At 36.7% G+C, this 18,337-nt stretch overlaps 1 protein-coding gene across 1 annotated transcript in view; it reads right to left on the bottom strand.

The window, feature by feature from the left end:
- The window catches only part of LOC137982480 (ATP-binding cassette sub-family G member 4-like), a 26,811-nt gene extending 8,501 nt beyond the window's left edge, over positions 1-18,310 (bottom strand). The window contains exons 1-9 of the mRNA XM_068829576.1: positions 17,963-18,310; positions 13,275-13,349; positions 10,977-11,019; positions 10,275-10,407; positions 9,243-9,299; positions 7,625-7,770; positions 5,107-5,230; positions 3,154-3,268; positions 1,046-1,248 (exon numbers count right to left, since the gene is read on the bottom strand). Of these exons, the coding sequence (XP_068685677.1) occupies positions 1,046-1,248; positions 3,154-3,268; positions 5,107-5,230; positions 7,625-7,770; positions 9,243-9,299; positions 10,275-10,407; positions 10,977-11,019; positions 13,275-13,349; positions 17,963-18,170 (1,104 nt within the window). The 5' untranslated portion in view covers positions 18,171-18,310. The remainder of the gene's footprint in view (positions 1-1,045; positions 1,249-3,153; positions 3,269-5,106; positions 5,231-7,624; positions 7,771-9,242; positions 9,300-10,274; positions 10,408-10,976; positions 11,020-13,274; positions 13,350-17,962) is intronic.
- Between the last annotated feature and the right edge of the window lie 27 nt (positions 18,311-18,337).

The raw sequence follows: 18,337 nt of genomic DNA, 5'->3' as shown, positions 1-18,337 counted from the left end.
AAGGTTAAGCTTGAAAGGTCACCTTTATAGTTTCAATACGGTAGTCGGTTTAGTTTATTTCAAACACACTCCGATAGCTTCATCGTTTTTTTTTTTTTCCGAAACTAGCCTCGTCAGTAAAATATTGGTTGATTTCATGTAACTTCGCGCCAAAGGCAGACGCCAGGGTCTAGCTGATGGCATGCGGTGCTCACCAAGCATTGGACCTTCTTGGTTTCAAAATGGCGGCTCAGTTGGTTGAGCATCGCAGGATCAAATACTCCGCCCGGACCACCAATTAAATTAGTCTTTAGATAACTGAGGAGAAAGTACTGCCTTTGTAATGATCATTGCAAATAGTTAAGACTCTCTACTGAATTCGGATACAGGGGTTTCATAAAGTTTTAAAGTAGAAAGAGTAAGAGGGCACGGTCCTATATATAGTTTGGCTTTTGATCTTGAGACCTCCTTTGACCAAAGGCGGGTCTGTACTCAGCGTAGACGGGTGCTCTTACCCAGGTCCCGCAGCTTCTAATAAAACCTCTGCCGATAAGGACGATAAACCGTCTCACAACCCTTCAATGTTTATAATCTTGTAGGACGTAAAGGAACCCACACACGTACACTATTCGCAAAAAAGTAGGGCATGGAGTTCCCGGTGTTGTGGTCTGTCTTCTGTGGTATAACATGGTTGGGAGGTTAATTGCTCGGAGAGTTTCAATCGAGTGTCGTAAAACCAAAACCAAAGTAATTACTTTGGCCAATCAAAAAGGACGGAGACAATCCAGTAAACTAATCAAAACTCGAAGTTATCACACGTAGCCGACACAAAGCGCGGTAAAATGTGCACGCGCGAGCCACGATTGGTTTTGCCAGGTTTCAATTCTGATTGGTTGAAAAAGTGGGGCGAGAACTTTGAACCAATCAATGAGTGAAGTAATGCAAAACCAAAGTAATTCGCTATTATTTTCGACACTCAATTGAAAACCGCTCTATTAGCTACATCAAGCTACTCTAAAACCTGAGGATAAATAAATATATGATGGTGATGACAATTATGACGAACCTGAGTTGTTTGACTAGCTGCATGGATAATACTATCAGTGCTCGTTTTCACATTACAGTTCGGCAGCATGGACACCATCATACCACAGTTTGCGTTAATTGTAAGGCTCTTCTTCTTTGCATTGCTCTCTTCACGCGCTTTCCATGCCTTCACAAGACTTGGAATTACATTCTCGCCATATTCCCCTGATGCCACTTCAATTACTGGAAACAATCATACGAAAAAAAGAAAGGACAATTTACGCTTAAACCATAGAGCCATGACATCCGTTGCTTTCAAGAATTAGTATCTGATATACAAGCAAATTGTGCTTTTCGCTCGTTCTGATTAGTCAACTCCGAGATGAATGACAAGTATTCTTCACCTCGGATTAGCGGAACAGAGACAAAATGGTCTCCTTCAATGCCAGTAAGTAATACTCTTAAGCTGTTAGGTATTCATCCTAGTGTTGTATAAACCGGCTAAAAAATCATTCGCCTCAATGTAGGAGAAAGTGGTTAAAGTGATCAACTCGCACGAGTAATTGTTCATTGCTATTCATGCAAAAGATTTCTCTGTTTTTCAATTGGCTCGCATTCTTACGGACAAAATCAACAACACATCCCTCATGACGTCTCGTTTATATTTGGTTTCATTAACAGGTGAACTTGCTCCTAAAAGACGCCTTGCAAAACACAAATCGACTTTAAAAGTTAAAAGAACTTGTTCAACTGAGCTGCCTTCCCGATTTTGAGTCTAAACGATTCGATGATCATTGGAAGATCACTAAATTCCTTAACCAAAGTTGCACAAAGATCAACGAGTACGTTGGGGTTAAATCATCGATTTTGGCTGACTATATGTAGATTCGGATTGATTAAAATTGCATGCCGTAACCGTCCAAGTTGCTTCAGCTTTCTAATTATTCAAGATGGCGGCACTTAGCTAGATTATTCTGACACAGTCTAGCCTGCGAAGGCAGACGTATTTCCGGGAAAAACGACCGCCGGAAATACGTCTGCGTTCGCAGGCGAGATACAGCCACGTTTCCTTAAAAAACCTTCGAACACATTTGAAACTATTTCCTCTGCTTTATAATTACTCTATTGTGGGAGTGGTAGTTGCCTTTGAGTAACGCTTTAATTGGCATTGCTATCCTCGCCAAAACTCGCCATTGGCGCTTTTCACGTTACGTAATCGCCGACATGTTGGCGCACAAAGCAAGAGATCTCTTGTTAGCTTCTTTTGTTTGTCCGCCAGTATTAATTAACACATTTCACCCTTGTTATCCGTGTCTCGAGTGCTTGGCTGCAAACCACCTGTTGATTGAGTAGCATCGCCAGGTCTTGTCAGTCACGAATAGGGCACGTGGGATTTTCATTGTCCCGTCGAAACATTCTTTTAATTCCTGCCAATATTCCGGCTGGAATAACACTAAGGCGTGATTAAAATACAAACACTGGCTTGTATTTGGTTCGTCATAAAAATACCTTAATCGTAATTTTATTCTCAAGGAAAGCAAGTCTAGACAATTTTGGAAGGCTGAACATCTTGTGGAAACTTTTGTGATCAGAAAATGGACTGTACTTGCATTACTTGCCTGTAATTCTGGATTAGCTTTATCAGGCCTTGAACAACTGCATGAGTAAAGACGTTTAAAGAAAGTTGGCCAGACTTCGGTTCGGGATGGGTGTCCAAAGACACAAAAACAGTAGAAACTTTGAAGAGCTTTCTTGCATGGAGACAGGTTATGCTACTTACGAAAACTGTGAAATTCCCACGCGCTTTACTAATAATTTATTTTATTTATTTATTTATTTATTTACTTATAACGCGCAAGTATCAATTTACATTTTCACCTGCATTTTTACCCAACTGAACAAACACTTGGAATACAATATCATCCACTCATCATCCATCATTCACTTGACTTGCTAAATTAATTTAGCAAAGATTAAAATTCCTGACAAGGACAGGTTAGAACTTGAATTTGTTCTTGTGTCCAACGGAGAAAACCAGCCTCAAGTTATTTTACAACGTTCAGTTTATGACAGGAAATGAAATAAAACAGATAAATGGCAAGATATTCGTGTTTACTCAACGACCTTACGTTGACTGTAAGTACGTACTGTAATCAGCTGGATTGTGGTACTTGGGACAGACAAGGCCTTCTCCAGACAAATATGGCAACAGTTCTTGCACAGAGCCATGGAACAAGCAATGGCCTTCAGACAATATGTACAACTAAAACAAATCCATAAAGTTATATGTTGGATGTAGTCCTTTAGCAGTATATTTTACAAAAAATGAATAAACTGTTTGAGTGAGGTCACAAGCTGCTCTTGAGAAGTTTAATCCAAGCTTTCGATAATCTATCCCATCATCCAAGATCGGCGAAGGCTTGGATTAGAATTTTCAAAAGCAGCTCAAGGCCAAACTCAAAACAGTTTATTAACATCCAAAAAGTATTTTAAAGGAGACCATCTATTCCAGTAATAAACAATAATAATATTATTAATATTAAATGAGTTTTTTTGCCACCAAGAAATTTTTAAGTTTGATGCAAGTGGTAGCAGACCAAACGCTAGCTTTGACCTTGATTATTCCGGATAATAATAAACACCGAATTCAACAATAATATTGTTTTATGAAATATTAATTTTGATACTCAGTACTTTATTGTATTCTTAGACAAGAAAATATATACAGAATGATTTGCAATCAACAATGAAGCCTTTGTAGTCAATGATGCATAGTGTGCGCAACCTCCAGATATGTGAATAGTCCGTTTTCGAATTTTAGAATTATCCACTTCGAATTATCACTCAATACAAACACCAATGACACATTAATACAGGGTTAGCCTCAACCTAAAGTAAAGTATTCACAAAAACCGACGGGAAGGTGCCTGATTTGAAAATGAAACAATAGACAGAGTTGTAAACAGGTCATCTTCTTGCTGGAATTTGTGAATATGTTCACTTTCGATGGAGGCTAAGGTAAAGGTAACGTATGCTACAAGCCTAGAAGGTCCATCAGACCGGCGCTTATCTCCAGTTTCTGTAGCATGAAGCGACTAGGAGTATTTCTACTCACCCCTGGATGGGATGCCAGTCCATCGTAGGGTTAGCCCCAGCATTAAATTCGCCGGTACACATTTATACCCCTGGGTGGAGAAAGGCACCGTGAGAGTAAAGTGTCTTGCCCAAGAACACAACACAATTTCCCCGGCCAGGACACGAACCCGGATCACTGGATCCGAAGTGGAGCGCACTAACCATGAGGCCACCGTGCCTCCCACTCAGATGGAGGCTAACCCTGTAAAAATGCGCTCTCAGTACTTTTATTCAGCAGTCACGGCAAACTTGAAACTGGGCTATTATCTGCTGCTGGTACCTATGTTCAGAAATCCATATAATTGGATGCATGCCTTCAGTTAGTAGTTTTGGTATATAACACAAATATTTACCCCAATATGTCTGAGCATTTTGCTACCTGTTTTAAACAATAAGGTAGATTAGCATTACATTTAGGTGGTAAGCAGAGTGATGTCTAGAAACAAATGCAGCTACTTCTTAAGGTGTCTGAAATGAGACCTTCAAGTAACTGTCATAAACAAACTTTTCCACTTTATTATTTTATTCTCCAAAATTGTCCCAAATACATCATGTTGTTTTTAGAACCTTTTTATTGAAATTTCACTTTGTTATTGGCTTTGAAAGATGGGAAATGTGGTCACACTTTGATCAATAACTGAGTAATGAAGGGAAATGGGTTCAATACCTGGCTGACGTCACAGACTGCTTTGCATTGAGATAGTTCTTTGACAACAGCGATGCAATTAATTTGTGACTTCAACCCCGTATCAAATCCATTCCCTTCATCGCTCGGTTATTGATCCGAGTATGACCATTTTCCCCGTCTTTCAAAGCCAATAAATAAGTGAAATTTGAATGAAAAGGTTCCAAAAACTACACAATATATTTGGGATGATTACGGAAAATAAATTAAATGAAACAGTTTGTTGAAGTGACATGCACTTAAGTCAATATGCATGCACATGCACCAGTGTAAAAACTGACCTTGTCAAACATTTCAAAGAGTTTTGCACTCGGTTGATGAATGGTGCAAATCACGGTCCTTCCACCATGGGCAAGTGTTCGCATAAGGCTAATGCACTGATAGGCAGATGAGCTGTCCAAGCCACTAGCGAAAAGAAATAATTATTATAAGATAGATGGTAATTCATGACGATGACAGCCAATAGAAAATTGAAGCAGTACTTAGGCCACATCTACACCTCTGTGCAGTCAGTACAGAATAAGAATGGTATAATAATAATAATAATAATAATATATAATTATTATTATTATTGTTATTATTATCATTTACAGAATTATTTATAGTAAATAATAATCATTACCATTAACAAACACAAAACCCACATATCATAATAATATTAATTTTATTAGCACTCCAACATCATTCATTCATTCATTCATTCAACAAGGACAAACTCCTCTTTTTCTTCTTATTATTAGGGACATTTAGATTCTAGGACGAGAACGACTACGAGTACAAGATTTCCTCATAGAACAACAGTGAGTGCGTGCAAACCAGTGTCATTTTGGCCGGACAAATATGATACCGTCATCATTTTAGTACGAAGTTTTGCAACAATGTTGTTGTGTCAAACAAGTCACCAACAAGGTGGTAGTTTTGGCATTTTTCGAGCAGGAAAAGGCTCAGTTACCAGCAAAGAATAATTAAGCAACAAAGAGTAAGATTAATCATCCGGGTTGTAAATTTTTAAAGTACTTTCGCTAAAAACAGGCAGTCAAATATTCATTCCTGTCCTCGAATCTAAAGGTCCCTATTATTATTATTATTATTATTATTATTATTATTATTTCTATTATAGCCTCATGGGGTACTAGCTATGTAAACCCGATAAATACAAGTTATACAGAGAACAAGTAGCTCTCTAGACCCAACAAGTAAGGAATCTGAACAGAATATACGCCATCGCCAGGATTGTTGTCTTCTGGGTGTGTTCCCTGTGGCACTATGGCCTTGTTTTTTTTTAGCCCAGTGGTAGTATTAATTTTTGAACTAGTACTCGGAAGGTGACAGGTTTGACAACTGCAAAGGAACACTAGGATTTTCTTTCCCCAAGTTAACCTCTAAAACACAATCTCTTCATCAATTTACTGGGGTTAATAAAGGCAAATCTTTGCTGACATCATTTTGTCTCAATAACATACGAGTTTGCTTGCAGAAGGCATCATGCTATTCATACCGTAAATTAACTTTAAAAGGTATAAGAACATGTTAAACTTAGTTACATTTCCAATTTTAAGCCTTTTGGCTTTGAGAAGGCGCAAGTTCTTAGAAATAAAAAACTGATAAATTCTTGGGTGGCAAAAGCCCTTAATGAGCCCATATATTCTTTATAAAAGACCAAATTTTCAAAGCGTCATTACTCAGAGATTATGTTGTAAATTGCAATCAAAGTTTCAGAGATAGCTCGTTATGTAACAGACTTTCAATATTTAGTTTTGATTTTTTGGCTGATACAGTAGATTAGAAAACAATGGGCTTGTGCTTATGAGACAAAAAATGTAAGCAAAGATTCCCCAAATTATATACCATCTTATCCTCTACACTTCCAAAAATGCCAAATGTTAACTCTTTCAGTCACAGCAGTAAAGCAGGAAAACCTGCACCTAGTTTAATGGCCCAGCTCACATGAGCATCCTTAGAGGTAGACCATCTAAACTGCTAATACTATAGAAAGTGGTTGGTCATTAGCTCCACTGCTGTTAGGAACACTGGGGATTTTTTTCCTGAGAATACCCTAACAACACAAGTCAACCTTAAAAAACAAATCTCTTATTATCATTCATTAACAAGTCAGATAAAATTCTTGCATCAGCTGTGTATCAGATAAAAGAAGGCTGGCTTTGGCTTGCCTTTGTAAAAACATACACAGGCTAGTGGTCGATTTTGACAGCAGTTAAAACATTGAACAATAAATAATAGTAGAGGTTGTGGTGACGATAACAGGGCTTGAAATTGCAACCAATACAATCGCATTTGCAACTGAATTTTTTTCCCCTTGCGATTAAAATATCTGGAGAAGTTGCAAATTCGTGACTTGTTTTCACCTTCCCTCTTTTGAAACAAAAGGCTTAGCAGTTGCCACTTTGCTGCTACTTTTGCTAAAATAAATGAAGAAATAAAATTATTTTGTTTCTCGCCGTGAATTTTCTTTCAATCTGAAGATAGCGTAATTGTAGCGTAATTTCGCTGATGTTACATGCACAACTCCATTCCTTCGATATCATTCGCCAGTTTCAGTGGTTTCTTTCAACACAAATATTGTGAGCTCATATTTTGTTTTGCTACACCACTGACAACACAATGCAGCACAACGATTTTGCGACTAAAACTTTGCGAAATTTTGACTAAACTTTCGTATCTTGTTGCAAAATTGCGACCTGATGTTTTCCTTAATTTCAAGCCCTGGATGATAATGACAATGATGCCAACGATTGTCATAAGTTATAATAATTTGTAATCCTATATATAATTTATTACCTTGTTGGTTCATCAAGGAAAATCACTGGTGGATTGTTGACAAGTTCAAGTGCAATGGCCAGCCTTTTTCTCTGACCTCCGGAAATTTCACTCAGTCTTGTGTTGGCTGTCTCTGTTAAGCCAAGATTGAGCATGATTTCGTTGATCTATGAAAAAAAATACCGTGTTACCAAGGTATCAGTAGAGTTCTTGTGCACCAAGTTGTCAGAATCTGCTTTTAAGAAAGAGATTCTTAGTGTAGCCATTGAACTTGATGTAAATTGGAACCTCCACTAAAACAAGAAAATAATAATTTTAAACCACAGAAAATACCGTAAACGTCCATGTATAAGCCGCACATTTTTTCACAAAATTGAAGCCATAAATCAAAGGTGCGGCTTATCCATGGATACATCTGTGTTTGGAGTTTTAAAAAACCTTATTAATATTCATACAGCTTCTTAAGATCTCAGTAAAGAAACATAAAAGAAACTGAGAGCATGTTGCTGTTGTTCATTGACTTTTTAATGAGTGGTGGCTCCTAAAGGAGCCGTTTGTGTCTTCCAGTGTTGATTGGCGAACCTTGCTCTCCAAGAGTTCTTTCAGGCGATTAATTTTCGCTTCACTCGAACAAGTAAACACCAACCTACAAGGAATCTCCATTCCTCTGCACAGCTGTTTGCAGTGACGTCTTCGGCCAGTCACTTCCACGCATATCTTTCCGAGTACTCGCAAGGTAAATGGCCGACTGTATCGTTGTCCTTGAGCACCTTCTCGGCAAATTTGTCGACTGCATTATCAAGCTCCTGTTCTGCATGAATTTTTTCGCCTATTGCAGGTACATCTTTATAGAAGTGGTCATGATACCCAGGCATCACATCCGTGTTCAAAAAATTCATGCAACGTAGGCCCTGGTCCAGACTCCTCCCCACACTTAAAGCTTGGCTACTAAGCACTCGTTCGTTTTGTTTCAATATCGAAGGAATTTCAACTTTATGGTGAAACCTTGATTGTTTATCCTTGTTGGTTTATAGCAATAGAACGTTAATGGAACTTCAACCTTTACTGTATTACATTTTTTTCCAAAATCTGCGCTTTTAAATTCGGGGTGCGGCTTATCTACGGATGCGGCTTATAAATGGACGTTTACGATAATATTTACAATAAAAATTGTTTGACCTTTTTCCAATCAAAAAAGCTGGTTTTGGTTTCCAAATTTCCCAGGCAATGCCATCTTGAATAATATTATTGACATGTGGTTGCCTTTTTGTTTCAAAACAAAAGCTCTCTGAGTGAAAACAACAAGGCAAACCATAACAAGTCACAATATTAATAAAGATGGTGGCATCCTGGAAATTTGAAAGAAAATTGTCGAGCAAATTTGATTTGTCTTCATTGTGTGCTCTCCTACATGTAGCTGCTTAACTATGAAATTGCCAAGATATAACATATACAGGAAGTACTGTATCTTGCTACCATTATCTTGTCTTTCTATATACATTACGTTACAGCTCCTTGTGTTTTTTTTTTCCAAGAAGGCCCCTTAACTCAGTTAGTCAGAGGTATAGCTTTCACTATAGTAAAATAATCATGACAGTATATTCACCAAAAGGTGAAGTGCGTACAAAGTTAAACCTACCACTCTTTCTTTGTCTTCATGGGTGAGACATTCTCTTAGATGCAAATTGGCTGAGACCTAACCAGATAAAAGTCAGCTATTAATATTCTTATTGTCCATAAAATTTGCTTAAGTTAAAAAATGAACTATATACAAGACTAAAAATTATATTGAAAAAGTAAAAAAATCCAAACTTGTTCAAAACTAGGTCATCATCAGGGTTGATCACCATAACATTTGGATTTCACTTTTTTAAGATAACCTTTAGCCTGGTAAATAGTTCATTTTTAACCCATTCACCCTAAACTGGCCATACTTTAGTATTTTATAATGCCAGACGATTTTACTCGTCAATGGGGAACCCCCAGGAGTCAATCGGTTAATATCATTATTGTTGGAAAATGGACTGTGTGACTGTCACGCTGTGAGTGAACTTTGTTCCTTTTCTTCTCGTTGCTTGGTGAATAAGCTGCAATTACATTGACATAAGTTTAGGATTTCAAAACCATGTGTGAGTCACAGTGTGATCTAGCGATTGTAATTTTCCTTCGAGTTGAGATATTAAAATAGTGAAGTGACTCAAGTCTGTTGGCCACTTTAACATGAATATTATCAGGAAAATTTCTTGTGTTAGAAGCAATTCGGAAGATTCCTGACATTATTCTTCTTATTATTAAGTTATTTTGAAAGTTCACCCAAGATTTAACTACCAGTGATTTTTGCAGGGGTGAAGGGGGAGGGTACTTGTTTGCTGCATAGATTTAAGGACGATACTTTCATGGTGGTTGCAAAAATGTACATGAATTATTCAAGCAAATCTCACAAAAGGGACTCGTGTTCATCTGCCGAAAACCACAACTTATTTCAATCAAACCTCAGTGTAGTTCAAAAGATTTTATAAACAGCAAAACCTTTAGTTTAAATCCCACGTCTTTGTTGCATGCTCTGTTTCCTTCTCATATCAACATGTTCTGAGAGGCACCAAACCTTTCAAGACCCAAAACCAATAACTAATACATGACAAAAATACAAATAATAATTTATTATATTTACCATCATGGATTCCATAACTGTGAGGTGAGGTAATAAAACATCGTCTTGCATGATGTAACATGACATTTTACGAAACTGTCGCAAGTTGCGCTCGACTCCATTGACCAAAACCCTACCACCTGCGTCTTTTGTTCTAAAGGGAAAAGGCAAGATGCAACTTATACCCCATTCACACCAACAAGACATGTTTAATTAAACTTGGTTTAACAAAATAAAAATCAGTCACAGAAAAAATGTAGGTCTGGCTTTTCCATGAGATTCAGGTTTGTTTCAACACATGCTTTGACCTGTGCTAAATTCGTAGTCGACAAAAGTCAGTAAACATGCAGGGTTCTCTCTAGTTTTCAGTGCAACAGGTATGGCACCTTTTCAAACCGGTAAAGCAATTGGTTAATGTTATACGTTCTGCAAAGGATAAGCTACTTCTGAGCGTTTGCAGGCGGTAAGTGCTCTTACAAGCGGTAAATTTTACCGGTTACTGCCTGATAAGGAGAACCCTGAACATGATTTAAAAAGAAAACACTTTGAAACCGTGTTTAACTAAACATGTTTAAAACAAGTTTAAGGTTTGGTGTGAATGGGGCATTAAATTACTTCCATTAATATCAAGTCATGTAAATTGCTATTCAATTGGTAGACAAGTTCTTGTACCATTTGTTTCATATCATCAAATAAATCAAACTTTAAACTTAAAAAACTTACCTGTACCCAGCTAGAATGTTAATTAATGTTGATTTTCCAGCTCCTGCAAAACAAGCAAATGGTAAAATTTATCATGACGACACTCTGTGGTGCTGACATTTACCCGAGTCAATAACCAAAACAGCTGAGTGTCTTCATGATAAAAACTAACGATAAAAAGTTGACACGTTTCAACCTTCTGGAGGTCATTTTCAAGTGCGAGTTAAAATGTATAAGTAATTAGCATAAATATGTTTGTCACAGTTAAAAATAGTTTTAAAAATACCATGATCACTAAAATGGAGTAAAATATGTAAAATAAGTGAGAAAATATTTGTGAAATTAACAAAGGGGGGACATAAGTATGTTTAGATCAGTTTATAAAAGCTTATTGTTGTTTCTTCTTCTAATTACTTTATGTCCCCCCCCTTCGTTAATTTCACAAATATTTTATCACTTATGTTACATATTTTACTGCTTTTTAGTGATCATGGTATTTTTAAACTATTTTTAACTATGACAAACATATTTATGCTAAATAACTTGAACATTTTAAATCGCCCTTGAAAATGACCTCTGAAAGGTCGATACGTCGTGACTTTTTATTGTTTGTTTTTATCATAAAATCGTCTTCTAAGAAATTGCTCATCAAGAGCTGAGTGTCTACTCTGCAATTTCCATAAACCTGTTTATGTGACATTTTGAACGTACCTTATAGTAAAAACCCAGTCTAAATTGCTAAAAATGAGTGTATCATGCAGACAATTTGAAAAGGCCAAACCATTGTGTGCACTGGTCCTTCAAGCCACTAACATGAGTGAACATAGTTCTGCAGTGTGCATTATTATATCTCTTATGGTGATGGTGATAATAGAAAATACAGCAATCTGGTAAATGGAAGTCTAATAATATTTGGCCTCATTTGAGAACAAAAATTCATCAAATTTTGCTCCTCTAGGGAAGGCTAGAAATGCTCACTGGTGCGAATGGAATTTGCATTATCAGAGGTCATCAGGTATTAGTTCTTCTCAAAATTCCTGATATCAAATATTTCATGCAGTCTTCTTGCATTCCTGGCCACTGCCACGTGAGAGTGAGGACCTTCCTTATGCTAACAGACTTGTTTTTGAGCCTCAAAGCTCCTTCATGTACCTACAACATCCCTGACACTCTAACCTCTAATACGGCTTCATTAGCACAAATTGACTTCCCTAAACCCACTGCAGCCAATGCAATCATTCGAAAAGAAGAAGAAGAAGCTCAGATGAGGTATTGGGCAGGGCATCATGGTTAATATGTCACGCATAGGAACTAGAACGTACCCTACCAATTTGCAAGACCTTTGGCCGAGCGATTATTGTGGGTCTAGTGACGAGGGCAAACACTCTGAGGAGGGTACTGGTGAGGATACTTATGTTGATAAATTTAGTAATGATGATGATGATGACGACAGTGACTCTAAACATGACAGAAAGAAACAAAAGACTGCACTATTCAGAATGCTTTCATGTGCCAGGTGATAGCAGGCCTTTTTTAGCAGACACTTGGGTAAGCAATCTCAGGGATGGTGCAGTGGTGAGAGCACTCGCCTCCCACCAATGTGGCCCGGGTTCGATTCCATTACTCGGCCTCATGTGAGATGAGTTTGTTGGTTCTCTACTCTGCACCGAGAGGTTTTTCTCCGGGTACTCCGGTTTTCCCCTCTCCTCAAAAACCAATATTTGATTAGATTTGCGTTAACTTGTTAATTTCAATTTACAGTGTCCATGATTAGTGCTCTACAGCGCTAGAAGATTAGACACTTAAATAAAGTTCCTTTCCTTTCCTTATGCAGCTACAAAATTTGTAAAATTTTGCACTGTCTTTATTGCCTCCGTTCTCCAGTAATCTCATATTTCGTTTTGAGACTTACATCATTAACTGCTTCATGCACCATATCGATGCTCCAAAATTATATAATTTTTCCCTATCATAACTCAGGTTGGGATTTTCGTAGCAGGGAATGGGGTTTTTAAGTAAACTTGCCACTGGGACTGGGATTTTGTCCAAATTTGGACTGGGGACTGGGAACTGGGAAATTTATGAGCAGTTCTAATGGTCGGTTGTTTTGCTCATGGTTAAACTATTTTCTTTGGAAATGCTTTTAGATCAACTGAGTCCTTCTGTTAATGTTTAAAAAAGTTGGAATAATTCCAATGTAACCTTGACATGGGGGAACAACTAAACATTCATAAAAACATTACTTTACCACTGTCAAAATTTGAGCTTTGGAAGATAAGCAATCCCCCAAGGGAATAGGTAAAAATAAAAGCTAAATACCTGATGGTCCAAGCACAGCTACGAGTTCACCACTCTTGAATTCACCAGATACTCCATGTACTATCGTTTTGATATCTAAAAATCATTTGGGGGCAAAATAATTAATAAAGTCTTAAGTTGTGCTTAGAATCCCAAGACCATTCATGACGTACTGTATGAAGTATATTCCAACACTGCCACTCCTATGTGGGCATTTCAGGGTTAATGTAATTCATATTTTACAGTGCTCTTCAGGGTACTTTGGCCACATTGCTAGTTCACCCTCTGTTCACTATCAATTAATAAAGAACACATAGATAATCCCTGTTCAGTCGACATAGCATTCTTGTCTTGCGCCATCAACGGTTTTTGTATAATTCCAGAGAAATACTGGAAACAAAACATCTCTCATGCATTATTATGTTTGGCATAAGAGAGATTTATTTATTAGAAGAAAGAGGAACTGTGGAAACCATGAAATATCATGCTAGTTAAATGTGAACCACAAGAGAGGAATTGACATTTAAGTTAAAAACTATGCTAAAAAAGCAAACATAATATGCTGAACCTACAACAACATGCATTGTCCAATAAGGTATCAAGATCGCATGCTGCAAGCAGCCCAAGAAAAGGGAATGACATACACAACATGAGAGGGATTTAGGTATTTTAAAGAGACCCCCAAAATGGCTCCATGATCACCTCACATACTTTTCAATTTTCAAAGAGTATCCTCTCTTGATCACACACCTTAGATCACAAAACTAAAGGAAATCCAAATCATCATGATCACAAACAAATTAGCATATAAATATAAATATTATTATAAAAAAAAACTCTCAACGATTTACAAAATTTATATGTATATAATGGGAAAATCCCTGCATCACTTCCCAGAAATGAGACTTTGAGTACAGAACTGTTGAGGCTTGAATTACAATTTATTACACACAATTCATTATCATTGAAAAATGCTATTTTTTCGAGGTGTAAACAAAGCTGGGTATTATTAATTTTATCACAAAAAGACTTTAGGGCTTTAGGTTTTAAGCAGCTTATTCTCAGCTAGTAAGTCCAAAGATCAACTGATGACATTCAGGTCACATAATGTATAGTTCTCAGAAAATCAATATTAGTGCCATTCATGATGGAACACAGTAAATGTGATCAACCTCAAAACTTGTGAATAAACGTGTCTGGGAAAGCTTGCACCTGTTGAAGACAATCTGTGACTTTTGACTTACCAAGGAGAGGAAAGGTGGTTGAAGTCACAAAATGTTCTGGTATAAATCTGAGCCATTGAAAATTTGTCTCAAGAATGAAAGAACTATATCTAACTTGAGGCAAGAATGAACTAGTGAGGGATAACAACTCAATGGAAAGCAAAATTACTTTTGCCTTAGAAATTAAATCTGTGAATTTTAGAATTAACTGTTAACTACCGATACGTACACTGTACAAGAAAAGGAAAAATCAGGACTTGTATTAATTAACATGGCGTTTTTTTGCATAAGGTGATTTGTTGTTTTACGTAATTTAACGCAAAATTGCAAATTGAAAAACCTAAACTTGTAATTTAATAGAATCGAATTCCTAGCTTCATCATCACATTTTGGAACCCCTGGAGTGGCTGAATAATTAAGGCACTGTTAAGACAAGAAGTATTCCCTGTTTGAATTCTCGCCTGTACTTGTACATGTACACTGTAAGTCAGAGTCAACTGGTCTGCCTTCTGCCAAGCTGGGATAAATATTTCAAGGTGTTCCTTGTGGCCCTAAAACCCTGGTGAAAGCCATCTTGAGATTAAGTGCATGTATATTGCACCTTTACATGTCAATGAAACGAATTATTTGGGATTTCTGTCTACATTTTCTTGTGTATTTTCTTTGCAGTGATCATCCAATCTTGCCGTTGAATACAGTAATCTACAGACGTGGATTGCAAAATGTAACGCAACCGAGGGTCACATGCAATTTAAATGCACCAAAAAGTACCACCCATACATTCATCAGAAATGACCAGGTCTGTCAAAATCAAATTAGTCAGTCTTAGAACTCTCGTGAGCAGATAACAACAAAATCTCCACTTATTCAGGTGCCAATAATGTAGTTAATCACTGCACAACTTCATGATGACGCATTTACATGTAAACAACGAAAAAAGAAAAAAAGTTTGGTCATACATTTAATAAACAAATTTAATAGACGCAAGACCCGAAACATATCAAATTTCATTCTCACATGATAGATACATGCGAAAAAGAAAGTATTGACTGACTTGTTCAATATTATGATGTCTTATGGTCTTGGATTTTGCTTTTGTGTACAAACAGAGACAAACAAAACAAGGACAATGCATGTAAGCTTGGCAGCAGTTTTTTGGGGTTCACTTACACCTGAATCACTTTTACTGTAATTTCACACCACATCTGTTGCCCACGTGCATTTGAGTTCATGTCAATATAATGTTTTTGTGTTCCTTTGTCAACTTTATTACTTCCGGAAACTGCCAGTTATACCTAAATAAGAGTTGTAAATACCACAATGTTGACGAATTTATAGTGAAAAGAGGGACCATAGCATTTCAGGGTAACTATGGTGGGTCAAGGTGCTCTGTGCGTCTGCAGTCAACAATACTATTCATGGCATATGTGGTATTTTGATGACAGGTTAATGTCAATCACTAAATGAGCAGTAGGTTTCAAAAGCCACTGACAATAAAACAAGTAATATTGTATACTTTTTGTCTCACTGGTTTCTGCTCTCTTAAGGATTTAGAGAAAAGTACTAAGACTCAAAACAGGCATTGCAGAGTTGAATAGATGCGAATCATGTGACACTATTTCGTTCCGTTGTGCACCATACAATATAAATTTAAATAATAGGCTTACAGAAATCTACCATGCATGATCAGTCTAACTTTAATGATTTCTTTACTGTCCTTCTTGAAAACAGATAAATTATAAATCACAGGTATAAATAATATTCATGTACAGACAAATTTGAAGAAGAGGAACAACCTATTATTAAAACAAAACAAAAAAACACTGATTTTATGAAAATTGTTCAATACTTTAACCATATCATTCCTACAATAATTTTTTTCTTAGATAAGGAGAAATTTCATCTTCTACATTATCTTGAAACATTCATTTGATATTATTCTCAATAGCTGTTAACACTGGAATCATTATCCAAGCCTTCAAACTGCAAATATTTTATTTAACCTTGTTATTGATTTGGATGAATTTTGCAGAGCGCAATATTGCAAATTGTAAACAACGTAAACATGGAAATACTTGCAATTAAACTGTTGCCGCCTTTGAGCGAACTAAATAAAGATGGAGCTCTCAAGTTGAGAACTCAAAAAAGTGAACTTCATCCCATAGTACTAAGGTTGTAATATGAATCTCAGAAAAAATTATCTCTTTCGCCCTATTTTTCCAAGATACTTTTCAAGACAGGTTATAAAATTCTAAACTGGAACTTTCATGACAATCCTTGATAATGTTGTTTCTTAAGAAGAATAAAACAGATTGTAGTGTTAACCTTTCTACTATCAATATCATCTGAACAAAAAATTGTCAAATTTTCTCTTTATATCTTTATTTATTTATTTGTCTTTACAAGTGCTGGTCATGAACCAAAATGGGCAATTATCACTGTCACACCAATTTTATTTACCAATTTTTCCCACAAAGGTAGAAAAGATAAGAAATAAAGAAAATTCTTTTATAAATATACCGTCCTAAAGGTACTAATAATGCTTGCTGATTCAAATACAAATTACCCTGGATGCAGCCTGAAAATACCGAAGATGTATCAATAAATTTTTGTAATTCAATAATTTGTTCTTTGGTACAAAAATATTTAAGAGCCAAACCAGTTTGGGGCTAAACACTTTTAGAAATTCTAGAACAGGCACAAATACTTGTCAAAAGGCCAAATTAAAGCGATTGCAAAAAATTCCACTGTTTGGCGAAATATCTCGTGCAGGTAAGCTTACTGATAAACTTAAATTTTCCTTTTAGGGTAAAGTTTAAGAATAAATCCTTTCCAATTATTTGGTTCTTGGAGTGTCTATATATATATATTTAAAAATGAAATCGCATAAATTGGAACAACGCTGGAAAGCTGAAACAAAAGGGAGTCAACCATACAAGTACACAAGTTCCTCAAACCTGGCAATTTTAGGATTTGTGTTTTTTTCAATTAAGGTGCGAAGTGGTGATCGTGAATTATTAGTTTTAATCGAGGAATTTGATTGCCAAGTCATACAAAACTTTTCTTGACGTATAAGTTAATTCCTATATTACTGGAAAGATCTGTAGAAGACCGTAATTGAGGAACACACTAAAGTGTCTGGCCCTTCACCTGCGGGGTCGGCCATAAAAACATTGTCGTGTTGTCTCGTCATGGCTGGGATGACATCTTGCAAAATAACAACATGATTAACTTTTACAACACCTCACAGAAAATAAGAGAGATTATTCAGACAAAAAGTGAAATAAATAAACCCACTTTTTTCCGTGGAAATATTAATATTAGCTTCTGACAAACTTCGAAGCGAGAAGGTACACGTTTCAGTTTCGCTACTGCACTATTGTTTGAGATCAACGTGCCCACATCTCTCTTCGAGTCAATCGTCTCCACTTTCCTGAATTTTACAATGAATGCCTCTAAACTCTCTCGGGAGATATCAAAGCTTACCTTTTCGGCTTTGTTTCACACTGTAAGTAACATCAAGGAATTGTAAATCGACTTTCTGTCTCGGTCGCTGCCAGAAACTCAACCGTTCAAGATACTCCCCAGCCTCTAACATCGAATCTTTGCTGTCTACAGAAACAGTTTCTTCGCCTCCACAGCATGTGATTGCTGTTTTGCAGCTCTCTGCACGGACAGAAATAAGATTTTCCATCGGCTTAAGCACCGCTAGCAATTACCGGGTGTATTGTTTCCCCGTCTTTTCAGTAATAATACAAGTCATGTGAGAGCGACTCAGTCGCTTCTTCGTCGATGTGCGCCTTATGTAAATTAGTCGAGTTAATAATTCATCAGTTGCATTTTCTGCAAATTTCCACTTTT

The sequence above is a fragment of the Montipora foliosa genome, chromosome 13, assembly GCF_036669935.1.
Source record: "Montipora foliosa isolate CH-2021 chromosome 13, ASM3666993v2, whole genome shotgun sequence".
Classification (NCBI taxonomy): Eukaryota; Metazoa; Cnidaria; class Anthozoa; order Scleractinia; family Acroporidae; genus Montipora; species Montipora foliosa.
This window is presented reverse-complemented; position numbering and strand designations above follow the sequence as displayed.